Source organism: Atta colombica, unplaced genomic scaffold, assembly GCF_001594045.1.
Source record: "Atta colombica isolate Treedump-2 unplaced genomic scaffold, Acol1.0 scaffold261, whole genome shotgun sequence".
Classification (NCBI taxonomy): domain Eukaryota; kingdom Metazoa; phylum Arthropoda; class Insecta; order Hymenoptera; family Formicidae; genus Atta; species Atta colombica.
Window position 1 is genome coordinate 1269879 of NW_017259361.1, and position 26813 is coordinate 1296691.

General features: G+C 35.0%; 3 protein-coding genes across 4 annotated transcripts in view; 1 reads left to right on the forward strand and 2 right to left on the reverse strand.

The window, feature by feature from the left end:
- Positions 1–5778: 5778 nt before the first annotated feature.
- LOC108689218 lies at positions 5779–19419 on the reverse strand. Of its 2 annotated transcripts, none has more exons than XM_018195886.1 (11): positions 18704–19419; positions 16824–16976; positions 16597–16755; positions 16045–16469; positions 15458–15935; positions 14545–14885; positions 14250–14455; positions 13839–14124; positions 13631–13767; positions 12797–12946; positions 5779–9794 (listed from the first exon to the last, which is right to left on the reverse strand). In XM_018195886.1, the coding sequence occupies exons 2-11, from the start codon at positions 16944–16946 to the stop codon at positions 6745–6747; spliced, it is 5355 nt and encodes a 1784-aa protein (XP_018051375.1). In that variant the 5' UTR covers positions 16947–16976; positions 18704–19419; the 3' UTR covers positions 5779–6744. The 2 variants fall into 2 exon arrangements, with proteins under 2 accessions (XP_018051375.1, XP_018051376.1); XM_018195887.1 differs by having other exon boundaries at positions 17711–19419.
- An 829-nt stretch (positions 19420–20248) lies between these two features.
- Positions 20249–21495, reverse strand: LOC108689220. The gene is made up of 2 exons (XM_018195889.1): positions 20605–21495; positions 20249–20499 (listed from the first exon to the last, which is right to left on the reverse strand). Exon 1 carries the CDS (start codon positions 21440–21442, stop codon positions 20798–20800), a length of 645 nt encoding a protein of 214 aa, XP_018051378.1. The 5' UTR covers positions 21443–21495; the 3' UTR covers positions 20249–20499; positions 20605–20797.
- Positions 21496–22098: 603 nt separating this feature from the next.
- The window catches only part of LOC108689219 (iduronate 2-sulfatase), a 6896-nt gene continuing 2181 nt past the window's right edge, over positions 22099–26813 (forward strand). The window contains exons 1-6 of the mRNA XM_018195888.1: positions 22099–22279; positions 22600–22895; positions 23047–23224; positions 24023–24153; positions 24222–24393; positions 26635–26784. Coding sequence (XP_018051377.1) covers positions 22692–22895; positions 23047–23224; positions 24023–24153; positions 24222–24393; positions 26635–26784 — 835 coding nt within the window. The 5' untranslated portion in view covers positions 22099–22279; positions 22600–22691. The remainder of the gene's footprint in view (positions 22280–22599; positions 22896–23046; positions 23225–24022; positions 24154–24221; positions 24394–26634; positions 26785–26813) is intronic.

The window sequence follows — 26813 nt, forward strand, 5'->3', positions numbered from 1 at the left end:
TGGTATTACAATAAGTATAGTATCTACATCAAGATTGGCTCTGAAAAATAATATGATACTCTGTTTCAAGAGAAGTCAAAATACTATCAAGAACTCGAAAGTGATTTATACAAAGTGTGCATTGTAATTTGGACATTATCGATAATTATTACTTCAAAATTTTTTCTCGCCCGCGCTGTGCTGAAAGAATTAAAGAACACACGTAATACTCAAATTGCGGCGATAATGGAGCGATGAATATTCCCTTCGTTCTCTCGCCGAGCGTTGCAAGTTTGCTAACAAGAGTATAAGGGGGACTAAAATATCTTTGAGAGCTTAATACAAAATATCTATTTGTGACCGATTTTATTCGGCATCTCTCTTCATGTATCATACATATCCACGCATCACATACATTCCTTATTAATATACATTGCAAGCAGTGATTTGTTATTAAACCATAAATCGTAAATCTATTTTATTTCTCTTTTTCTTTTCTTTTGCGTAAAACATTTAATGATATGGAATAATAATTGCGATGAAGATTAAATGATGGATGAGTTTCAATGGATCAGCGTATTATGATCAAGTTATACGTATGCATAAAATATCTAATACCGTTTGTAATCGAGATCAACTGTGAACTGAGAGACATCGTAGTTTTAAAGAATTTTTTCGTGAAATTTCACGTAAAACAATGCGAAAAATATACATAATGAACCAACGTTATGACTTGCTCGTCATGTAAACCTAAAGGTGATTTTGAAAAAATTAAACAAGAATATTTAGGTCAATATATGCGGTTAAATGAATATTAGGTCAAAAGCGCTGCTCATGCGCGCAGAGGTCACTCTTAATAGATTAATATAGTTATTGAATTATCAAAATTATTTTTAATTAGACTGCTGTTAGTTAACGCCAATAAATTTTTTTTCCTCGGATATACTATTATTCAGAGATACGGTTTACTGATCCAATTACCGCTGGTTAAGATGTATTTCTTTCCCTTTTTTTTCTTTTAATTCTCGAGGAGATTATATAACACATGGTAAACTATCCTATACTCTTATAATATATACTTATTTGTAATAATCGCGAAACAGTCGATTTTTCTATCTCCTGAAAGAAACTTATATTTATTTCAATGCTGATAATAATTAGTCTGACGATAATCAGGCAATGTTAATGCCTCTCGCGTGATTCACCTTTTACACTCCCCAGTCTCAGTTTCAAATTGATAATAGTTGATCTCTTAATCAATAAAAGATTCGCCTCTTTCAACACTTTTCTTAAGAGTTTCTCAGTTTATTGTATTTGTAATTGTTTTTTTCGATACTCTATTGCACACGATACCTGTTTCTCTTTTTTTTTATCGCTAATTACGATATACAAAAAACGTAATTATATGTATCTACACACACGCTTACACACTTTTTTTATGTACCAGTGGCAATGTTGAACACGTTTTACTTTTTCCTCCCCGTTTTCTATTTTGCGTGTAACAGAAAGAAATTTTTACACATAGAGCACACGTCTGCATAAGCCACTTCGACATTTCGAAAATCCGAAGGAATAAGAAGAGATAGAAAAGGTTTAGAATATAATTGGACACACTAATACCACATATTAAAGTTGTTGTACACTGACAAAAAGTAGGTAAGAATTTGAAAATCAGTTTTTAATTAATAAAAATTCTGTGAACTCCTTAAAGGATACTAATGAGACAAAGCATTAAGTGCATGACCTCTTGTTTTCTAATAAAAATTTTATTTATTTATTCAAAATCAATTAGTAACTCACGTCACTCATTTACAAGAGAAGTTGTTTTCATAAAACGTCTGAAATTTTTATGAGTAAATGATGTATCAAGTGATATTTTCAATTTTCGATACCGTACGGGAAAATTCAGAATGGAAGTCGATTTTCTTATGAAACATGATATTTTTTATTTACAAATTCGATTTTTACGTGAAAAAACTTAAAACTTTTATACTAAAAAAAATCAACAAAAACTAGAAAAATTAGCTTAATTTGATTCAATTAAAGAAAAAAGATTATCGTGTTTAATTGATAGTTATGACGTGGATGTTCTACTTACTCCACGAGCACATCCACGATAGCTAATTTATAACAGTTATAAAATATCTCTTTATATAGTATGCAACCTTTGAACAACTTTATTAATTTTTTATTAGAGAACAAGGAGCATTACATTCACAATTTGCTTAATTAGAAAGTATCCTTCAAACTGTTTACAATTTTTTTCTAATTGAAAACTGTTTCTCTAATTGTTGCCTACTGCTTTTAGTAAAGAGCTTCATGCTTTGTGTAGAAACTGAAATTAAAAAGTATTATGTTCGATAAATATAACAATGAAGGAAACTTGCCCAGATGACCTTCACCTTGACATATGTTGTCAAATTCATGATCCAACAGATTTTCGCTCGTTATTCGTTAATACTGTTGTTATTCATTAATACTGTTACACTTTTTGTTTTTGGATTATATTTCTTTAACAAAAACAAAAAATAAAAATTTTGAGCACATAAATACAAAATTGTCTTCTATAGATAATATATAGTTAGTTTTTATTGGGATGTCCGGAAAGTTCGTGCCGATTTTGAAGGAAAATTGAAACGCAGATTTAAATTTTTAATTTCATTTATTAAATTTAAATCGTTTGCGGCACGAACTTTCCGGGCAACCCAATATAATGTACTGATTTTATAATACTATTACGAATTTTGCAATAATTAACTTATTTGTAAGATAACAAAATAAACTTCAAAATTGATATAATAAGTAGTAATGCCACATATTCTCAGCTAACAAAATATTTTTAATGACGCCAGCATAATACATGCACTTGTCAGTACGATGTTCAGCTAACTTCGTACCTGACAAATATACTGATAGCACATCATAATCTATGCGCTGTGCGAACATTGTGCTTGTAAAATCCCAGTAATCAATCTTAAAATTTTGACTGTATGTCGTAACTAGTGACAGCACCATGCAAACATCATCTGCTTTATTGGCAGAAAATAGCACAGAAGTGCTAGTGCTTGTATGGTGTGCTGAGTATAGCATATAACGTGCTGACACGTTTAGTTATCGGGGTTTTTACTTTTTTTTTTAAGTGTTATCTATACGAAATACCTAAAAGTTAATGATTAAAAGTATATGAGCATTTCTAGAATCTTTTCACTTCAATGTAAAACATTTTTTGTTTCTATGTTTTTTTTATTGATTTATACTATGGATATGCCGAATATTCAGCAATTCCGGCCATTTTTTATAATACGTGCGATTCAGATCATCTAATTTATCCAGCTAACCAATCAAATTGTAAAAATGTCATTTTTCACACAATCCGGATAGTTACTTTAAAATTAAAAAAAAATTAGTTAATTAATAATACTTACACTGCGTAAGGTATAATGATAAAAGTATATATTAAATAAAGTATAATTTAAATTATTAAAAGGATACATTAAAAAAAAAAAAGTAGTATTTTCAGAGAAATCGAGAGCATATCATTCAATGATGATGCCATTCAATGAATCTCAAAATATTTCAACTTTACATCTATTAAAATAATTATATTTTTTAAAATCATTAAAATAATTATTTTTAAAACCATTTTTTCTTCTTAAAAGTTCATGATGTCTTCTTGATAAAGCGATACTTAGTTTTTCAGCTTTTTTGCAAAAATATGATTTTTTAGAACAAAATATTCTTTTTCTTTTTTATAAAATTCTTGTTTACTTTTTTGGATATATAAATTTTGAATTGTTATCAAAATCTTTTTCCGCTACAGATTTGGATTCTATACAGTTTGACCTTTTGCTAAAAAAAAATTAATTAATTTTTTTTAAGCAGAGAATGGAATAATTAATATTCTGTTATTTTTTCATTACTTTTTATAACAATTTGATGATAACATTGTAATTTTTTATGAGGTAAATATTTACAATAGGAAACTCAGCTTCGATCTTGACTTTGACATGTTATGACTCTGAGTGACTTCCAACAGATTTTAATTGGTGCTCGTTACTTGTTAATAAATTGTTGATAAAAAAAATCCATTGTTTTACGGAGCGAAATGAGGTTTATAATTGTACTGTTTTACATGAATTTTCGACTTCCACGCGAACCAAAGGCCACAGTTTATATACATATTCCTACTTACTATTATATATCACTAAACTTTAACTTTTTACGAGATCATAGAAATCCCACTATCATCTACTGTACATGCGTAGTGTAACTTAGAAAAGAATTAAGATATCACTTGAAACGCTGTCTCTTAGATCACTCTTAATAAAGATGGTATAGAGCTGTTTCTCGTTTCAGTATTATTATATTTCAGTGGTTCAAACATATTCAAAAATTATTTTATATAGCTCAAAATATAAAGAAAATAAAATAGTGCTTTTAAAGAAACTTATAAAGAAACTTAATATTTTGATCTTTTTCTCTTTTGAAGAAATGCATTCTTTCTCTTAAATTCTTAAAATTCACTTCGAACATTCATATATGCGAGATATTTATAAAAAAATTAAGTCTCAGAAAGAAAAATGTTACAATGATTAAGTTGCATATAAGCAACTCTTCAACTGGAATTTGCAAATAATTCAAATTTGAAGATAAATTGCAGGCAATACTTCATTAAAAAATAAAGCAAAAAGAATAAAACGTTAAATAATAAAATATGACATGATGACATTAATAATAAATTTTCCTGCAAGATATTTTCAATACGGCACAAATTATACTGATTATATGACATCACATATACTAATAAATTGCGCTAACATTATGAATTCTAAACATAGTTTGTATCAAACAATAAAGTAAATTGTTTTAATAATAAATTTAATCGACGTTAACAATACGATTGTGTCAAAATTATATATAAATCAAATTAGTAGTCAAATTATTTTACATGATTTCTTACATTTTCGGAAATACAACATAAATAGAACGTAATCTTATAAAGTCAGCTACTCAAAATAACAAAAAAATTGAGTTTTCCTCGTAGACAGCGTGTAATTTTTTTGAATAGAGAAAAAAGAGAGTATATAAAATTTAGAAAAATAGAAAAATTATAAGAGAAAGGCAAAAAGAGTGAGTGTGTGTGTGTGTGTATGTGCGTGCGTGCGTGCGTGCGTGCGTGCGTGTGTGTGTGTGTGTGTGTGTGTGTGTGTGTGTGTGTGTGTGAGAGAGAGAGAGAGAGAGAATGAAATTTAGTTAGGTTTTGAAATGGTCGAAGTGTCTGGAATCATATACATTATTTAGATTATTTATAAGAAAAATATTGACTTTTTATCCTTCACATCGTCAATGTTCTTATGATCCTCGCATTGTGTTGCCTAAATTTCTTAATTCTGAGCACAGTTTATACTCAAATAAACTTTTTTCAATATGCGGCTGTGTCTAAACGTGAGTAAAGCAATACTTTCATAAACTTTCATTAATTTAAATAGACGTGGTTTGTGTAAAGATGAACGCGTTCGAGAATGTAAAACACATCTTAAAGAATTACAGCAAAAAAGGATCTTTTATCATTTTCTCTTTTCTATCCTATCATTACTGTCATTATTGTTATTATATCAACAATTTATCAGAAAATACTGAACTACATATAAATGATCAATGATATAGTTCTCTTTTAAAATGTCCTCGAAAACAAATAATGTTACAAAAGTGCTCGAAAACAATATGTACAGCTAAAACATTAAAAATATTTATAATAGTTTCTGATTATAGTCATTCCAAACTATATGTTGTGTATAGAGTATTATGATTAAAAATCTTTTCAACTTGATAATATAATTCCCCTGTGTATACTACCGTCGCTCGACGAGAAACGTAATCAGTAGGCAGTAAACGAAAGATGGATGAATTTAAAAATGATGTTTGTACTCCAAAACGAAGAAATGTGGCCTATTGTATACCGGATGATCATCGTTTGAGAATAGGGCTAGTTAGAAGATCAATCCTGTAAATGAACACCTAATGGCCAAAAACGCTCATCACGCGTTGTTAATTGCACTAAACAATTATGTTACTGATAATACCGGACAAACCTAGATACACGCAATTTGTTTGTACCACGTACAATCCAAGCTCCATCACCGCTTTATGATCTAAGGCAGTCGAATTGAAATTGCTACATGGTTGTCAGATGGCGAAACGCGATCCTGTTCTGGGAGTTCTTTCGTTAGTTCTATTACGCTTTAATTAGAACTAGCGTCAAAGCGTCTAATAATGTCCTAATATCGGCTAGAACACAACCTTGCCCGCTATACCGCCCGAACACAATAACACCCATTCGCGCATATATACTTTTGATATCAATTACTAATTGATAAGACGAAATGAGAATAGGGCCACACGAAACGCGATTTTGAAATATATTCACATATATATATATATGGCGCGACACGCTTTCGATTTCACTTACAAGTCTTCCGTTGAATCGTTGCAATAGTCTCAAATATTAATTTTCGTGTCAGGAACGAATTCTTGGAAATCGATAGCGTATTACGGAGCAAAGATGAACTTTATTAGCATTATAACGAGATACACGCCGTTCGGCGTTACTCGATGCGAAATAGCTCTTCAAGGCGCATGGAACGCTCGAACTTCGATGTGATCTTATTCCGTTATGTATGAACGCTAATCTACTCCTGTCACTTGCATTAGGAGTATGTAAAGAGCAAGGCTGGCCCTAGGCACGTCCATGCAGCAATCCTCTACTCATCTACGTTTTTTCCTCTTAGATCTGTAGCTCGCCTTTTTGGCGGCAATCGAGTGCTCGCTAGGCGCTTCGCGATCCGCTTCATTTCGCTTTTCGGCGTACCCATAATCGGATTCCAGGGACATCTTCGAGAAAGCCGTATCGTACTGTTCGGACGTCCCAGTAGTGCTGTCGTTGCCACCGATCCCTACCTGTTGTCGCTGCATCGGTTGAAGCTGCAAAGAAGATTCTCTTTGCGATTCTCTCCTCTCGGTTGCCACGTTACCTCGACGTGTCTCGTTGACGACGGATCGTACTTCCGAAGCGAAAAGAGGACTGCCTTCCGTCGCTTTGTTATCCTCCTTGTCCCGACAGATCTTGGTTCGCGCTTTGTGCGCGATGTCCTTGTCCACGCGAGGTTCTTCGTCTATCGGTGCGTGAAAGTCTACAAGGATACTCTCCTTGACCGTTATCGTCGCCATCAGATCGATGTCATCCTGATCGAAAAGAAACTCCTTCTCCTCCTCTTCTTCCTCTTTATATGCTCGTTGTCGCGTACTCTGATGTCCACACATCACGCAGTCCATAGGTTCGAGAAACGTAGGACTGTCTCTGCCACAGAATTTCGCTTCTTCCAGTTTTCTCGCGTGTTCGTCGGCCTCTAGTTTCTCCTCCACCTCTATCAACGGCTCAAGATCCGTTTCTTTGCGGATTTCCTGCGAATCCGAGGAAGGAGAGATGCTTTTCTTGACAATAGAGCTCCAGGATATCTCTGCCAAAGGTAGAGCTTTTGAGTCCTGATCCTTAGAGCAGAGCTCCACAAACGGCTCTTCCCGCACGGCTTCTTGCACGGCCTCCTGTAGTTCCGTCATTTTCACATTAGAGGAACAGAATGAAGGCAAAAGGACAGAGAAAGAGAGCTCCGTTGAGCTGTTCTCTTGTGACTGACCATCTGACTGCGATCTCTTGCTCTTGCGAGATTTCCGAGTTCGCGCCCCGGCAATGACAGGCAAAATCTTGCACTCCGGCGTCGTATCGGAAGCTTTTTGCATAGCGTCGATGTCGATAATCTCAACGATGTCGCTGTCGGTGATCTGAGAAGCGCGCTTGGCAGGTAGCAGCGAGGATGAGAAATTCGTTATCTTTGAGCCACGATTTTTGAGCCTTCTCGTGGGACTTGGACCTTCCGACTTATCTTTAAAATAATCAGTGGAACTGCGTTTATCGCTCTCCTTCGACCAGACCTCCTCCAGTGGATTGTATATTACAGTGACTTCTGGGACTTCTGCCTTGTTTTTCTCAATCACCATGATATCCTTTCGTTTCTTACCAGACTTAGACTTTGTTCCTTGCTGTTCCACTGGTGTCATTTCCTGGGTCGCCTGCAGAGGTTCTCTCTGCGATAATCTCGCGTCAAGTTCCAACTCATGGACTTCCGAAAGCTGAACGTGTTCCAGATCATCATCAGAGGACAATGTGTGCCTACTATGCCGTCTACGCGAATTGTTATTGCTCGCCTTTGTCAAAGATGTCGTCGTACCGGCATCGCCTGAATTCGTGGATTCAAAACCAAGATCGACATTGTGTATGTACTCTAGATCATCGTCTGAAATCGTGCTCTTGCTACTTTTCCGTCGCATCATAGGAGAAGAAAATTGCGCGACTGTGTTGATAGTCACATCTGCATCTTTGCACTTGCCGTTGTCCGCGTCAGCCTTCATCCGCATCTGCATCACCTCAGACTCGTGGATGTGCTCGATGTCATCGTCGGATTGAGTGGATGTCAAAGCAGCATCTTTGCCAAGATTGCATGGCTCTACCATATGATACTCAATGGAACTGAAATCATCCGGCGGCGGTGGATCCAACGATAGCAATTCATTATCGTTATCATACTCATTGTCATGATCAGATAGCAATCTCACATTTTCCACATCCAACATGGGTTTTACAGGATTTTCTCTCTTCACAATTACGTCACCAATTGATTCCATTGGCTCGGACAAGTCAATAGAAGATAGCTCTCTCGTGCATTTAATTTCTCTATTTTTGAGCATAACTCGATTCTTATCGGTGAATTCCTGTGGAGAACCTTGACTCTTCCATTCGTCATTCTTGCGTATCATCTCATATTTGTTTCTCGCTACCTTAGTATCTCTTGCGCTCTCCATTTTCTTTTTATCAGCGTCATTTTCCTCTTTCCTCATGCCAAAATTCATCGTCGAATCCATGCGACGCGCGTCTTTGATAATGATACTATCATCATCCTCTTTAACAACATATTTTTCCGCACGCGTCATCCGCTGTTCAATTGGGCGTTTCTGTATAGTACTGGAACTTGAGATTCTTTCGGAATCAACGATAGCTCTTCTCGCGACAGGTCTCTTGACTCTCTCATCTAAGTTCGACTGCCATATCTCGATACTCCTATCGCTTCGCATCGTCTTGTTCTCCATCAGCGTAACGCTGTCATCGTCGTAGCTGACGACGTACTTGGCCTTGGCGAGATTCCTCTCGTGAGCCTCGCTGTGATAGTCCTCAGTACGACTGTCGATAGATCTTCCCTTGCTGCACCATAACGCGGTCTCTTTCGCCTGTGTCATAGGGCTGCTCGGAATCTCACCTGGTTGAGCACACAGGCTGAGACTCGTCGGCACCTCGCAGAACGCTTCCTCCTTTTCGTAGTCGATTGACGTCGTTGTTGTCGTCGTGGCCGCCATCTCCGCGCATAGAGCACGACGATCCTGCAGTTCGCATATATTCTCATCAAGCACGCTGTTGATCGCCGGCTCACTTGCCGAGCGCATCTCCGCGCAGATCTCTGTGAGCTTACGATTCAGCGCCCGGCTGTCCGACTCATCTGGGAGATCAACCGCACCGAGCGAGGCCGGACCCTCCTCGGCGCACACGCTTCTAGGTGCGTGCATCTCCTCCGCGGCGGACTCGTACTCCTGTATGGAGCTAATAGCGTCCCCATCCTCGTCGGCCGACACGGTAATCACGGTGCCGGTGTGAGGGTTGACGACTTTAGTTACCGGCTGACCCACCCTCTCAAATACCATACGCCTCCCTAGTAACAGAAAAGCCGTAGGCAGGTATCAATATTACGAGTCGCTGCTCACGCGTGTCTTTCATTCTCTCTCTCTCTCTCTCTCTCTCTCTCTCTCTCTCTCTCTCTCTCTTTCTCTTAAGTTTCTCTCTTTCTTCTTTTCTTATTTTATAGTGATAATTATAACCCGCATAGTGATAATTATATACTCACTTGGGATTATATCATATATGATTGCGATTTCGCTTTATTAACAAAACAAAAAATCATAGCAAAATTCATCAAAATTTAAAGAAAATATACATAACGCTAGTGAGTTTTATACTGAAAGAAAATATTGGCTGAATATGGCATAGCATTTTTAATTGATTGCAGCAGTTATTTTTGATTGCATTAGCTTATACTAATTTCTATACTAATAGGTTAACACAATCAAAAATTGACTGCTGCAACCAAAAATTGGTTGTTGCAGCCAATTAAAAATGCTATGCAATATCTTATCATCTAATTTGTTGTAGTAGCCAAGCTTTTTTTTCAGTGTGATATAATTGTAGGAATCGGTGCTTGATAAATAAAATTTCGAGCGTTTCACAAAAAGGAATGATCTGAATTTTTTTGTCTTTTTTTAAATTACATTTTGCATTTGCATACTCCACACGCGTGTCAATTATGCGTGGGTCAAGTTAAGACAAACTTAAGAGAAACACATGTGTTTGTAAAAAAGTCTCATTCTAAGCTATACATAAAGCTAGAAGCTCGAGCAAAATGTGATGGATTTATATGGTTAGTACAAGAACGGTACATAATACCGCTTGTTGGACATTTTTTTTTCCAAAGATACAAAGAGCAGACGTCAACAAAATATCTTACTGTTAGTGCTCGAACATATAATACAGTTACGAGAACAAAATGGAGATACCTGCCTCTGGCCAGTTCTGTGTCACGCAAACTTATAATACTAATGATCTCATTGTTAAACATATCACAGAGATAGAAAATATCTTACGAACATCATTTTTTTCTATTTGAAATACACTTTTAGATTCTGTATTAATATAGCATGATAACATCGTCATGAAACGCTATCAAGCATAATTATTTCTCTTACTTTTTTTTTTCGAAAATTTTGTTTATTTTTTCTCAATATTGCTAATAAAAAATGGTAACTCGAAATACGCGCAATGTCATATCAAATGTCAAATGTTAAGTTCGCGGATTATACACCTTGCAAACTTCACAAGTTTGAATCTATATATTTGAGAAATATCAAATATGTTTAGCAATACGCGACGCTTGGAGTGGAGGAAACGGTACCGAAACAAATGTTATTAATGAAAAATATTGTATTATCTAATTAACGTTTTGTGGTGCAATATTATTCGTATTTGGAATTAATTTCATAAATAAATTATTGAATTAACTGACAGTGATTTTATAACTATACAAATAAGAATTATCCATTTTATTTCAATGTACCCTTTAATTTTTCTTTAAATTTGATGTGATTATTTTCGGTTTCTACAAAAAAAAAAAAAAAAAAAAAAAAAAAATACATGTATAAAATGTTATTAGGCATCAAGATCCAGCCAAAATTGTCTCTACTTATTCATTTGTATATTATAGAATTATATTTATAAAACGCGGAATTTCACCATACAAATAGAAAACATATGGATACCAATGGAAAATATACGATCCGGGTACCGGAGTATCCGGGTATTATTCGCGTGTCTCGGGGAGTGATATTTGGGTACCATGGTATTTATTAATCATCTTTAGAATTCCCTTAATGCTGATTCTACAATGAATCGGTAGTTCTAAATCTTATCAGTGAATTAGTAAAATTGGCCAACAGTCAACTTGTACGATTAAGACTACTAAGATTTTCTTAAGATTGGCCAAATAGATTTTATTTTTTTCCCATTAGTTGAGGTAAACGACTCGCTGTACAACTAACAAGTTGTGTACGAAAAATCATAGTTACTTATTTAGTAAACTAACCGGGATTCTACAATGAATCGGCAACTTCTTCTTCTTCTTTTGCTTTTAGCTCCTGTCTCCGGATAATAAAAAGAGGTATCATATGTGTATAAGCAGCATTTAATTAGCAAAATAATAATTCCGTCGGAGTTTGGCCGTCACACCAACACCCCTTAAATTATTGCGAAAATGGCAAAATACAGGATTTTTCGACTCGATTTAATTTCGTTTTGCCTATCCAGCGTTGTGTCAATAATTATCAGACATTCTGTATTTCCAAGATTTATATATGTACATCATATAAATGTTTGCATATATAATATGCATGATTCGGGAAATCGATTCGGAATATATGTATACTCACAATATAAAAAATTGTAAAAATTTGATGAAAATATTTTACAATCGTCAAAAGAACGAATACAATAATTATACAATATGGGACGTTTTCCAGCAAAGAAACATTATAAGACTAATTACATCGATTTTTTATTGTATGACAAATTTTTCAAGTTAATTACTGTAGGACAAAGAGGTTCTCGGATTTCTCTGTCCTGCAGTCAATTAATATGTTTAAAAAAATTTATCATACGACAAATATAATAGATCAGATGTAAATCATTACATCCTTGTTTGCTAAAAAATAATTGAAATAATTCACTGTGTTACATTGTGTTCTTGTTAGAAAACGCCCGTGGTAATGTAGAATGCAGGCAAAGTAGATAATAATGAAAATAAGAACATAAAATTATTGATCTAATATATCTTTTCCATATTATTCCTCTATAATGATAAAAAATAATATAAAATAATATAATTCTTTACTTTTTATCAAAGAGATAAAAATTGTACAAAAGTTATAATATTGTACAAAATTATTGGGCAAATATATGAAATATATCAAATAAATATATAAATAGTTTGCACAAATTACACAGAATATAGCGATTTATTCGCTTTGATGATATTGCGATTAAGTGGACCTGCATTCATAAGTGCTTTGAACTAAAATATAAAACTTTGTTGCATAATTGCGTACTTACCTGGAGCACGATGTGATGCAATTGATATTTCGAGCATAGCTTCCGCGAGATCCTCTCTCAGTTGACTCTCGCAGCTACCAACAGCCACGTTCTCGCTATCCAGAGGGTCACCATAAGCTTCCATGAATCTTGGTGATTGCTCATAACTGCCTGAAAGTATAATAAATCTTATTTTCTTATAAATATAATCAACTTAATAAAATTATTTATATATTATTATAGTATGTTATTTAACATCAGTAAAATCTTTGATGTTTATAAGCATTAAATTATTAAATTGTTAATCAATTTAATTTGTGATATTACTAGTTCAACCAAGTTTGCATTTCAGCCAAAGGCTGAAAAATCAATTCGGTGCATTTAAATGACTATATATATAATATATAAAATCACATTAAATTATTTAAGCACTTAAGATCCAGCTAGACTGCGTTATTTAAAAGCGTTTATTTCTTATGTATAATTCATATGTACAGTTCTAAGATATTTCTTGTTTAATATAACCAATTTATTTCATTCTTATAATAGACTTCACACTTTTTTTTTAAGAAGATCAAAACATGTAATGCAACGAGCGAAAGCAGTCTACAGATAAAAATAGTTTATAGTAAAAAAATTACTTCGAATTAGATTAGATGTTAACTCTTTTTACAAAAAAAAAACACAAAAAAAAAACAAAAAAAAACCATTTTAAATTTCAATTATTTCAGAAACCTAACGTGCTAGTAAAATTTAACTTGCAGCATCGTTTTCAACATCCAAAAATTTATAAGAAACTCTAATTTAAAGTAATTAAAAAATTTGTTTAAACTAGTATAATTATTGCACACTCACTTCCTGATCCATCGATGACAACTGGCATCAACGGCCTAGACGCCGCATGAGGCATATTAACAGGCTTCGATCTCGCTGGACGTGACCCAGTAATTCCAATCTCGACTGCCTCCGCTTCGACCAGATTGACAGCAACACTGAAAACGATTAATTTTCGTTTTCGATCAGTAAGATCGTGATTATAATTGACAAAAATTGAGAAACCAACCCGCTAGGTGCATTATAAGTTTTAAAAACGAATTGTGGTCCCATCCACAATCGTCTATGTGGTCCAGCATGTGTTACGATTTCCACTTGACTCAACCAACGATCCTCGATTGTGTCAAATTCCTGATTGTTCTTTGGTGCGAACGAAATGCTAAGTAATGGATTCGACAGAGATAACGGTTGGACAAGATCTGACGAATTAGGGGACCTACAAAGTGGCCATTGGCCTTTTGCTTCAACTTCCAATTCAATCATGGTGTCGTCACAAACTTTTTCCTTTGGCACACCTAAAATAGATAAAAGCAAACATTAGATGATACGCAAGAAAAGAATTTTGAATAATATAAATCGTCTGATTTCTTTTTTATATAAAAAAAATATATAAAGTGCATTCTCTCTTTGTGTAATATACCAGCAGCTGGTTTAGGATCCAAGTCGTATTGTATCATATTTCCATGACATGCCATGATGAAAAGAGAATCGACTGCTCTTTTGACAACTTTGCTACTGGATTCCCTTTGCGCATACATCCAAGCTCTTGGCGGAGCGAAACACGCGCAAATTTTCAACGGTAAAGTCCCATTATCGTCAGAATGTAATCGTTGTCTCTGTTGTGGTCTGTAATAAAATTTACGGTATCTTTTAATTAAATTTTATTGTTAGTTCTCCGTGGAATTCTATAGTTTTCTACAAAACGCAGTAGCTACCTCGGCTGTGTGGAGCTGTTGATTTGATTCAGAGAAGATGGTTGTCGAATTTGCGACAAAGGATGCAATATCGTTGGATGAGGATATGGAGGAAGTCGAGGATTAGAGTATGGATATACGGACAAAGGTAATTCGGTGTGAGATACAGGAGAGTGGGATCGGGTACCGTCATCCGTCAAGCCTGCACTTTTATGAAATCTTGATAATCTATTGACGACATTGGGTGTGGAATGTGTCCTGACGCCAACAGGACCTCCGTAAGGTGCGACAGGAAAAACATGCGTTGTACCTCTTACAGTTGAAATAGCGGCCCAGCGTGTATCGCTCGAAAATACCATGTCCTAATATAATAAATATACTGTAAATATGAAGAAACAGAAATAACTCTTTATTTGTAACGCCGTTACCATTACAATTCTCTCTGGTAACTGTAACGTAGTTACATTTTTTTTGGCACCGTAATGAATTTTATAGTTACTTTTATCGTTACTTTTCATATTTTGAAAATATGGATAAATTCCAAATGGTACTTTATGCTAATCCAAACGTTTCGATTTCTCTTCGGGCCATCATGAATATTTTATGAATTACTTTTGAGAATCAACAACTAATAACGGTAACCACAGTTACTTTTGACTCGGTAACAGTAATTAACTACTTTTCAAAAATGACTTTCCATTCCCTAGTAAATACTTTTATATAAGCTCAAAGAATTTTTTTTGTATATATATATATATACACATGCATATCTTAAATCTTGATAGATATTTTAATATAATTTCAATTATTTCATTATTTTTTACCTTTTGCAAATTATATGAAATCTTGTAGCTATATTATGTCAATAATAATATAATTTAATTAAAATATATATATGATTAAGATGTAAGCAATAAAAATATTAGAAATGTACCTGTACTTTAGCGGTAGTATCGCCACGATGTAAAATATACAAATGATGTACCGCCGCTAGTGTTGATCCACCGGGATGCGGCTGGATTCTGAATATGTGGAAGTCATGTCCTCTCTTGTCCGCTGTCATCAATAACGCGCCGGTTAAGTCGAAAGTCATAGCAACGATCGCGTCGCTGTGAGCAGTAAAATGAGCAATTACAGCATCCGCATTAGTATCGTCTAACTCTTTCTCGTCTTTCGCGATCTGAAGATCCAATATCGTAACGACACCTGGTTGCGTTACATCATTGCCCGTGTTATTGATAGCTATCGGTGATACTGAATTCCCCGTGAGACTCGACGCTACGGTTTCCCCTAGTCCGCGAAGACCTTTCCCTAGCGACTTCGCCGCATATAAAACCGTCGCTGTGTAACTCTGAACGCCTTCCCCTTCGCAACCACCACTACTTCTTCTTGCGGGTATTAATTTTTTCTCGCTGCAAATAAAGAGTGATTAGCCTATATCTAATAAAATCATGTTATTACCTATATAAAGTATTAAAATCGTTAGAAAACGCAAGATAAAATGTGTGTCAAATTCTATACCTATAAGCTAGCCATCGCGTTCCTAAAGCGATGGGATTTGGATTCAGGCCAGGACTGGCATAGCAAGTCGTGATTGTTATATTATTTTGCAATGTTCTAGCATCAAAGACCGCAATTTTTTCTAATAACGTTATAACCACGGATCGCCTGTTCGCCAACACATCGCAGACAGAATGCTTGAATCCTACGCTGTGTATTGACTCGCCGGTTTTCAAGGAGATGAAATTAACGTCACAAAAAGTTTTTGGTCCCGGAAGAGTTGAATCCGGCTCAGAGCAGACCGCTACCATCGGCCGTTTCGCTTCAAATTCATCGACATGTTCGTCGTCAGTCTTTGGATTTGGTAGAATTCGAAGAATACGAACCACGCCTTGTCGCCATGATAGAATCTCCGTTGCCTCTCCCGTTGCTGCTATCAGCCATACCTGCATTTACAAAAATCGGTAACTGTTACAATTGAATAACAAAAACTTAAATCCGATAAAAGAAGTGAATATGCTAAACATTAATAACTAAAAAAATATATATATTTCATTCTAACATAATATTTACCTGAACGCCAACCGCGTATCCTAATACTAATAACAACGGTGGTGTACTGGAACCTTCATTATAATCAGGATATAAAGCTGGGTCATTTATGTCTGCGTATTCAAACCGCGCCCATGATATGGTTTCCTTATTATCAGAATTGGATACTCCGGCATATCCCTATGTGTAATTGCAAACATAGTACACTTGAATTATAATATTGAAACCATTTTAATTAACTTATATACCTGTGGTACTATATCATTTATGATTCCAGCAACACTATCAATGATTGATCGATCTACTATGGGCTGAGGTGAAACGATTTGAGCTCCTTTATGCGCACTTCGTCTTGGTGATTCCGCAGACATTTTTTATTGCCAAATTAGAGTTTTATTTATCTATAAAGATAATAAAATCTTGAGTAGAAGATCTATCTTTTCAATTATTAAAAGCTTGTATATTTTACCATATAAAATAAACAAGTTGTTAATGTATACAAAAAGATAATAAAAGATATTAGTATTTATATGTAAATTAAATAATTAATTTATTTTTATTTTCAATTGTAGTTGGTTTCTACCAACCTGGAATAGTAGAGTAATGCTCTACTATTGGTTGACATTACATATTCTATCAATAGCAAAGCATACAATATTCAATTCAGGATGATGCAAACTCATTACAATCAAAAACACTATTAAACTTAAACACTTAAACATCTAAACTTAAACTTAACATTTAAATATCACACGATAGTCAAAATCTCCGCAGTAAACTTGTATCTTGTTGATGACTTAAAAAATCAGAAACTTGCGTTTGAAAGACAATTATATCGAGATATATAAAATTTACAATTAAAAACCTTATCTCAATATTCTTATAGATAACTTCAAAATACAAATAAGTGATTCTACAGAAATTACAAAAGCTATTATATAGAAAGCTATTATATAGAAAGAAAAGGCTTGATATCGCGCGATGTTCGCAACATCGATAAGCAAGGATAAAGGAAACAAAGAATTCCTGCCAAATACGCGTCTCTATCGCAAATGGACAGAGCAATCCGAGGACGTTTAGAGAATGCTCTGAATATGGAACATAAAACCTGACCTTCCCGTCCTGACGCACTCACCAGTAGGAGAGAGCAAGGAAATTATTCGCGTGACGAGACGACGACGGGTGTGAAGCGCGACGTTCGCATAATCGTTGCGCGGAGGACAAAGAACCCAAAGTGCACCCGTTCGTAGTCACTCGACAATTTCGCGGACTTGATTACTGTACGTCGCGACGCCGCCGTCGCGCGATCGTCGTTGTTAAAATTCGGAATGTTCGATGAAGCGCCGTCATCGTCGACATCGTCGTCGTCACGCGATGCATTATTCAACACGTTCAACACGCACGAAAAGTAGGAAAGCGTATCGGGCTATCCGTATAATAGTGGTGGTACGACAGTGTTGACGACGGCTGACGGAACGAAACGGGATGGAGCGGGAAGGGAAGGGGGAGTCTATTTTGTCAGCCGTGTAGAGTGAAAAGGAGGGGGAGAGGGAGAGGGAAACGTTGCATTGCACAACGCAGCGCACAGCTGTTGGCTGTGCGCGAATTGCACGTTCAGGGACAATCAACGGGGAAGGGCGTTCGCGACCGAACGTTCGTTGTGTCGCATCTGTAAACAAGACCGCGTAGATCTCTTTATTTAAAATTCCCAAATATATTTATCGCTTAAAATGCGATAAATATATATTCGGGTATTTGAAAAGAGAGAGAAATCGAGGATGCCGAGTGCAAAAAGTGCAGGCGAACGGAACCTCGGTGAACCACCGCGAAACATAGAGAAACCAAATTGGAAAAACAAACACGGACGGACTGATTCAGACGCGCAAATATGACGTACTCCGCGAGCGGTTTACGCAACCACGTTAAAAAAGCGACGTCCTCGGACCGCGCGGAGATACGAAAGAGGCGGGGGATAGAAAGGCAATCATCGGAAGAACAAAGGAAAGGCCTCGCTTATCGCGGCCGTGTCTTTATTGTCGCATTTGTGCAGAGCAGATTACTATCGAACGACAGAAACACAAAATATATCGGGAAAATCGGAATCGATTCTACCGTATATAACACTTACTTCACAAAACTTGATCGTATTTTCCCATTGTCGAAGGAAGAGAAAGAGAGAGAAAGAGAGAAAGAGACAGCCCACTACTGCACTCCGCGCGCGCGTCACCGCCGTCGTTGTCCTCTCCTGTCTACTGCGTCATTTTACTTTCCGCGAACAACTAACAGTCAACGAACGATAGTAATAATAATTGACAATGACTACGATGTCACGTAATCGCGCACACGGAACGGATGTTCTCCTCGTAGCGTCGGATATAAATTTTCCTCTGTCTCCCCTTGCGGGAAAGTAGAAGACACAGCAGTAGCACGACGGAACGATACCTCCGCCGTAGTTTTACGCTGACGGATGACGGGAGTCTCTCTCAAGTCGGGCGATTTCACAACCGCGCGCCGATACTTCGCTCTCTTCTCTCTCGCGTCCTTTCCTACGCTTGGCCGTTCCTCTCGCGGTTTTCGCTGCTGGCACGGCGGGTACCGTGAAGCGACTACGACATGTACAATACACGCACGTCCGTATTCCGTCCTTCTCCCTCGCACGCACACGTAGACAATGGAGGAATGAAGGAGAAAAAGGAAGGGAGAAAGACTCGGTGATTTCTTAGTTTCTCGGAAACAGAAACGGATGAGAACGCGCGGATTAGGCATATATATAATATACGCTTCGCTGCACCGTTACTACGTTCAGCTCCATATCAGAAGAACGAAAACAATAATCAGCTGATTCGACAGGTAGGTCTACTCCGTAGGACAGAGAGGCGGGAATGGCGAACGATCGAGATAAATCGAAGCGAAATTCGAGCGTCACGAGTAAGCGGAGTAGGGACGCGTGATTTTTACGAATTTCTAAAATATCGGTTATTTTTTGCTAATATTTTTGGAGGCTGATCTATCGTTTTTTCACCAATGAATTGTGGCTGCGTTCCGGTACTCACTACCAGCAGTACCAATATTGAAAATCTATAATATATATTACATATATTATATGGGTTTTCAACACTGGTAGTGAAGCAGAACGCGATTAAAAGTCTGCTACGCCATCTACAGCGCGAATCTCAGATTTAAAATATAAATAGTTAAAATTTAGTTTCTTTTCATGGGATAATCTTCAAACTGTCTATATTAATGGATTTAACGGAAAAAGCAGTTGACAAGGATCTCAGTATTTTTATTTTATTATTGTTCATTTATTTCTTTTCATTTTTAGATTCCAGGGCATTGCTGCAACTTAAAAAATCATCTTTAGTGAAGTTAATAACGTAACCATTGCAATAATATAAAATTTAAATCTCCTGACTTTAACTAACTTTATTTATTGCTTTGTCTTTTAATTATTTGGGAGATTTTTAGAACGTATTTAAAATAAGATATATATTTTATCGTTCTTCATCGCTTACAAAATATTATAAAGCATTGTATCTTTAAATATCTTTATCTTAAAGGAATTAAAATGTTATAAAACAACTTAATTTATGATTATAAAATAAAATTTGGTTTCACTTTTCACTTACCACAAATATTTTTCTTAACTCTAATTTACATTTTTTTGCTTTTTTTTATCTTTATTCTTTTGATATTTATTCTCCGGTACTCTCTGAATGTTTGGCTCCAACGGAAATAAAGAATATACCCTTCAAAATTTACTCTGGCAGAATTTCTGACACTGGGATTTTATCCAATACAACTGCTGACATCGCCAATGTTGAATCGTCCGAGCAAATGAGAACTATCATAAACTCATCGTTTGTGAAGAACTTGGCGAATCCAGGTTCTGAGTACATTGTTTAACGATGGTCAATGTGCTTGCTATAAAAATGAGAAAATATTAAAAATGTATGATTATATTTAAAATTATTCTATCGTTTCTATTTAATTTATTATTAAAAGTAAGAATCTTAATTCTCGTCTCACAATCTAGTTGGTCTTGAAGCATTGATTGTTTTGCCTTCTTTTTTAGTCTTCCTTTCCTGTACAAAGCATCTAACTTTTGTTTTAATGTTTTAATATTTATCGCCCGTTTATTTGTCGATTTTTTCTGTGCCAGCGAATAATCTTTATCTGACTTTTCTATATTTGTTGAAATGACTTCATATGGAAATTTTGGTCATTGTACCTCATTTGTGGATGGTTGACTTGTTATTTCGATTTTTACCGGTTGATTCTGTGTCTGCGAATAGAGTGGCAAGTCTTTTAATTCTCCTGATTGCGTCCGCATATCTTGTTGGAATTGAATCGCGTCTTGGGGGGTAATTTCGTATGCGTATCTATAAATTTCGCCTTCAACTACGTCGTTAACAATGCGATATGCTCGTTTTTTTTCTGGTTCATTCGTTGGATATTTTTGTATTAAAAACGCTGTCGTTACGCGGCACAATGGCTCGCCAGTAATGCTTTTTATTTCGTATCGGTATGTATCACCGATGTGTTTCTTATTACTTGCCTTGCAATATTCATTGATTAGTCGGGTGACTCGGATGTCCCTCTTGTTACTTTCATCTTCTATATGATTCAAATCCTCTTCGTCAGTTCCTTCGTCTTCCGAGGTCGGCGACATCGATCGTATGAATTCGCGTAATATTTTAATTCTATTTTCTACTGCATTTCTCAAACATCGTTTTCGCTCACGTGATTTTATTCTATTCTCGATTTCATTGAGTAGCCTTTCTTCTTCCTTTCTCATTTCTGATAGGGATTTGAATGTTTTTTCATGTTGTTCGGTCATTGTGATAAACTTGCGCAATGTTCGCATTCTTCTCGAGTGTTCGAATGAGACTGTTGCATAGGTTGCACTTGTTTTCTTTAATAATTTGCGGATTGTTTACACGTGTGGCTGCACTGCTCGGTAGGTATCGCACACAGATGTCGCATATCCTTTTCTATCGATTTGTGTATCGTGCAATCTGATTGGTGCTCGCTGTTATTTTGTTCTATATTATTTCCAATCTCTATTCGAAATCTATATTCTTTTTTTTTTATTTTTACAAATATTGTTATTTATATTTATTATATTAATTTATTTATACTTTATAAATATTTCTATTTTATTTATAATATTATATTAACGAATCTTAATTTATATATATATACTTTTAAATTTAGGTTCTTATACTTGTTCGTATTTTCTCTCATTCTTGAATCGATTCTTTTATAGAAGAATCGATGTTGAAAGAATCGAAATTTATAATTTTATAACTTTCGGTTGCCATTTCTTCATCAATTTTACTATTTTCTGTATGTTCTGTCTTTTATTAGGATTTATTATATACATACTGTTACTAATTATTTTGACAACTTACCTTTTATTTCTAATTTCTTTTCTTTTTGTTTTAGATGTAACTACTGGATTTTATCTTTTGTTTTCGTCCATTCAAATTAATTGACAGGATCTGTTTTAAATATTGAACTTTTCTTGGACAGGGCTTCTGTTTTGTTAATTAAGATCTTCTTGTCTATCCAGACTGACAGGACTTTTGACGATTGTTATTTTCCCCACTGATAGGAATTTTGGTTTCTGATGCTGATTATAATTCTGATGATTATATCTTTTCGTTTATCTTAACTAACAGGACTACCTGATGAATTAAAGGTAAGTGTCGGATTTTTTAATTTTTTGTTCTTGTTATTAATTAAATTATCACGTTTATTCTTTAAACATAGATATTCGAATAATGATTCATTCTGTGCAACTGCATTAACTTTTCTTGTCTCTCTCTTCATACATCTTAAAATTCTTTATTTCATTCTTTAGTTCATTTTGAAAATTATCTTTTTGCTTTTCCTTATTAATATTAATTATTAACTTTTTGAATTTTATCTTGTGTTCTTTTATCTTCCGAATTTTTCTAAAACATTTTGCTATCTGATAACTTCAACCAATCTATATATTTAATTTTTTCTTTGTTGCAGATTTTCTTGCATATATAAAGAGAACGAGAATACCTTTTTAATATATCATCGAAAGCATTTTTTTCTAAGCTGCATACATCAATGATTACACAATGTTTTCCGTAACCTGCTTTAATATTATGATAGTTGTGCTGATATTTAATGTTGTTGTCATCATCGCGCATCCGAATATCTTGCTAATCATTGTAGATGATTTGAGGACTACTCTGGGATGCTACGGTGACGCCAATGCGTATACACCAAATATAGATGCCTTGGCTGAGGATGGCATCGTTTTCACTGAAGCATTCGCACAGGTCTGTGCTCTTTACAAAATTATTTTAACTTGCGATCTTTGAACTATTTTGCCTTTTCTCTTTCAAAAAAAAATATATATATATTCGAGAGAGAAAAGGCGAAATAGTTATATATATATATATATAAAAAACGAATGATCATATTTTGCAGCAAGCATTATGCGCACCCAGTAGAAACTCCTTTCTGACTAGCAGAAGACCGGATACCCTTCGACTTTACGATTTTTACAGTTACTGGCGCGACGTGGTGGGTAATTACACTACATTGCCGGAACACCTGAAAAATAATGGTTATACCACGATGTCCATAGGAAAAGTGTTTCATCCAGGTACAGAAATGTATTAGGGGCTTTGCACAATCGAAAGTATAGAGAATATAGAATAAGAATTTCAATCTTATCAAATACTTTGTACTCAACAGTACATGGTTCCTGATAGATTGAAATTCTTATTCTCTGTCTCCTTTATTTCTTTGATTGTGTGGAGCTTCTCATAAATCCCACGCAGATAACATACATATTGCATAAGATATCTAACAGATATGTCTTTTAATGCTTTTTAGACATAAGATATATAAAAGATGTCTTTCAGATATCTTGAATGCAACATAAATGTTATCTGGGATCTTTTCTGCTTGAATATAAATAGAAAGCTGATCTGAGAACGCCGGTCAAACCATCAGAAGCTCTTATACTAGCGCACCAACGATCATTTTAGAGATATGGAAATATTACCACCGACATTACAACGAATTTTTACATTTCATTTGCCATTTATTTTTCCGAATGAATCATAATAGATTATTCTCCTCGCATTCGATTGTAGTAGTTAGTCAATTTCTTACAGCTTAAAACATCTACTATAGATCTAGGCTTATTTCTACTGCATACTGGACGCGATAAGTGAGAGGAGATATTCAATGAAATTTCAATGATTTTTCGCATGTGATGATGCAAAGCATTTTTAAAATCTAGTGATGTGTAAATCTTTTATAAAATATTATAATCTAGCTTTCAAAATAATATTGCTGCAAGATTGTTGCGATATTTTATATTTTAAATGTACATATATGTATATATGTAATTAACAACAGTCCATTGACACCTGAAAAGTGACATTTCGTACAGGTATAAGTTCTAACGGATCTGATGACAGTCCCTACTCATGGACCGAAAAACCTTTCCATCCGTATACAGATCGGTACAAAAATGCTCCGGTTTGTAGGATGGTTCCGCAATCAAAAGTGGCAATGAATCTCGTAACGTACAATATTTTTTTACGTTATAACTCACACGAAAATATACTTCTAATATATCGTATTTACAGATATGCCCGGTACGAATCTCGACTATGCCAAACAAAACATTACCTGATCTCGAGACATTACGAGAAGCGAGAAGATTTATAAACGAACACAAAAAAAATGTTAATCCTTTCTTTCTTGCCGTTGGTTTTCAGAAGCCTCATATACCTCTGAAGTATCCTGAACGCTATCTAAGTATACTCTTCATAACTTTTATCAATACATATAAAATTAAAAATTATTATTGTTAAAATTAGAAATTACCCAGTAAATAAGAATAAATTGAAATTGATTCAAATTTTCAGAAGTATGCATTCGAAAAGATTTAATTGAATCCTTTCATCTCAATGCATTTATTTATAAAAATAAAGAATTGCATAAAGCACAATTTTATGCCTTTTAATCTGAAAAAAATTTCAGTTCTTTAAGTGCATCGTGAATACTGCTCAATTCAAAATCTAATTAAATATAAAGAAAGTTTTTCCATCCATTTGAAAATTAAAAATATATAAATTTTGAATGCTACTAAAAAGTATACACTTGGATGATTTAAATGGATTAAAATATCAGTTTTTTTTAATCTATTCTCGTTTACTTGATGTATAAGAGAACGTCTCTCGTTAGAAATTTACAAAATTATGAAATTTTAGTTGTATACATAGCGGATATTCTGATGTGTAATACGCTTATTTTTTTATTGCTCGAATTCATCCTAAAGTAAAATCAATCCTTGAATATTAACTTCACAAAAGGAAATAATAAAAAATGTTTAAAGAGAACTTATTTCTTTTAATGAAATTTATTGATTAGAAAATAAAAACTCCTTTAAACAAATATTTAAATAATTATAAAAAAATGTATAAAAACGAAAGCAAGACCAATTTTCAGATATTGATTTTATCCATTTAAGACCTTACAATAGAAAATTATTTTTATTATTAGGTGTACAAAAATACTTTGCTTCCGCCGTTTTTTTTCCGAAATTCGAGGCTTTATTGTAAAAAACTGATTATACATTTATGATTCAAAGTATTGTCCATCGTTGGCCACTACTTTCTCCCATCTTTCGGGTAACGTACGAATCCCGCGTCGAAAAAACTAGTCATCTTTTGAGACTATCCACGAATCGATCCAATTTTTTACTTCTTCATAAGACCGGAAGTGCTGGTCAGCCAGGCCGTGTGCCATTGATCGAAACAAATGATAGTCAGAGAGAGCAACGTCTGGAGAATACGGCGGGTGGGGTAGGACTTCCCATTTCAACGTTTCCAAGTATGTCTTGACCCCTTTCGCAACATGGGGTCGAGCCTTGTCATGCTGCAAAATCACTTTATCGTGTCTCTCGTTGTATTGTGGCCGTTTGTCTTTCAATGCTCGGCTCAAACGCATCAATTGCGTTCGATACCGATCGCCTGTGATTGTTTCAGTCGGTTTTAACAGTTCATAATACACTACGCCGAGCTGGTCCCACCAAATACAGAGCATGACCTTGGAGCCGTGAATATTCGGTTTGGCCGTCGACGTGGAAGCATGGCCGGGAACTCCCCATGATTTTCTGCGCTTGGGATTATCGTAATGAACCCATTTTTCGTCCCCAGTCACAATGCGATGCAGAAATCCCTTCCGTCTTTGCCTTTTAGCTGTTCACAAGCAAACAAACGCCGTTCAACATCTCTCGGCTTCAATTCGTACGGCACCCAATTTCCTTGCTTCTGAATCATTCCCATGGCTTTGAGGCGTTTTGAAATGGCTTGTTGAGTCACTCCCAATGATCGTGTCAATTCTTCTTGATTTTGACACGAGTCTTGCTCAAGTAATGCCTCCAATTCCTTCTGCATCTTCGAAAACCTTCTCTCTTCCACCGCTATGCCAGTCTTCGACGTTTAAATCACTGTTCTTGAAACCACTCACGACACATTCTTTCACTAATAGCGGCCTCACCATAAATATTTGAGAGCATTCGATGAGCCTTAGCCGCAGATTTCGTCATATTAAAGCAAAAAATTAAAACCTCCTGCAAACGAGAATTTTGCTCGTAAACTGACATCGATTTTCAATCGAGAATAACTTTATGATGCAGACACAAATCGACTAATGTTTCTATGGAGTTATGTTGACAGATGCCCAAGTTTATTGTATGACGTCTATGATCTATTTATTTCGACCACTTACCGCTAAAGCTATCTAGGAAAACGGCGGAAGCAAAGTTGTACACCTAATACATATGAGAATATTCTTTATATTCTTTATATTCTTTATATTACCAAAGTTTCATAATTTTTTGAATTTTTAAGTTAAAGATCTTCATTTGTTAGAGACGTGTGAATTTCTTTATAATAATTTAATAATTTTAGTAATTCAATGTTTTTTACGATTGTAAAATAGACAAAAAATGATGATGAATAATGTAAAGTTTGCGTTATAAACATGATACAGAATATCATCCTATACGAAAGTTCAAGATGCCTGAACGATACATATGGCCAGATAATGTAAATAATGTTGCCTATAATCCTTGGACCGATCTCCGATGGAGAAAAGACGTGGCAAAGTTAAAATTAAAATTTCCATGGGAAAGAATACCAGGTATACCGCACTATATATATATATATATA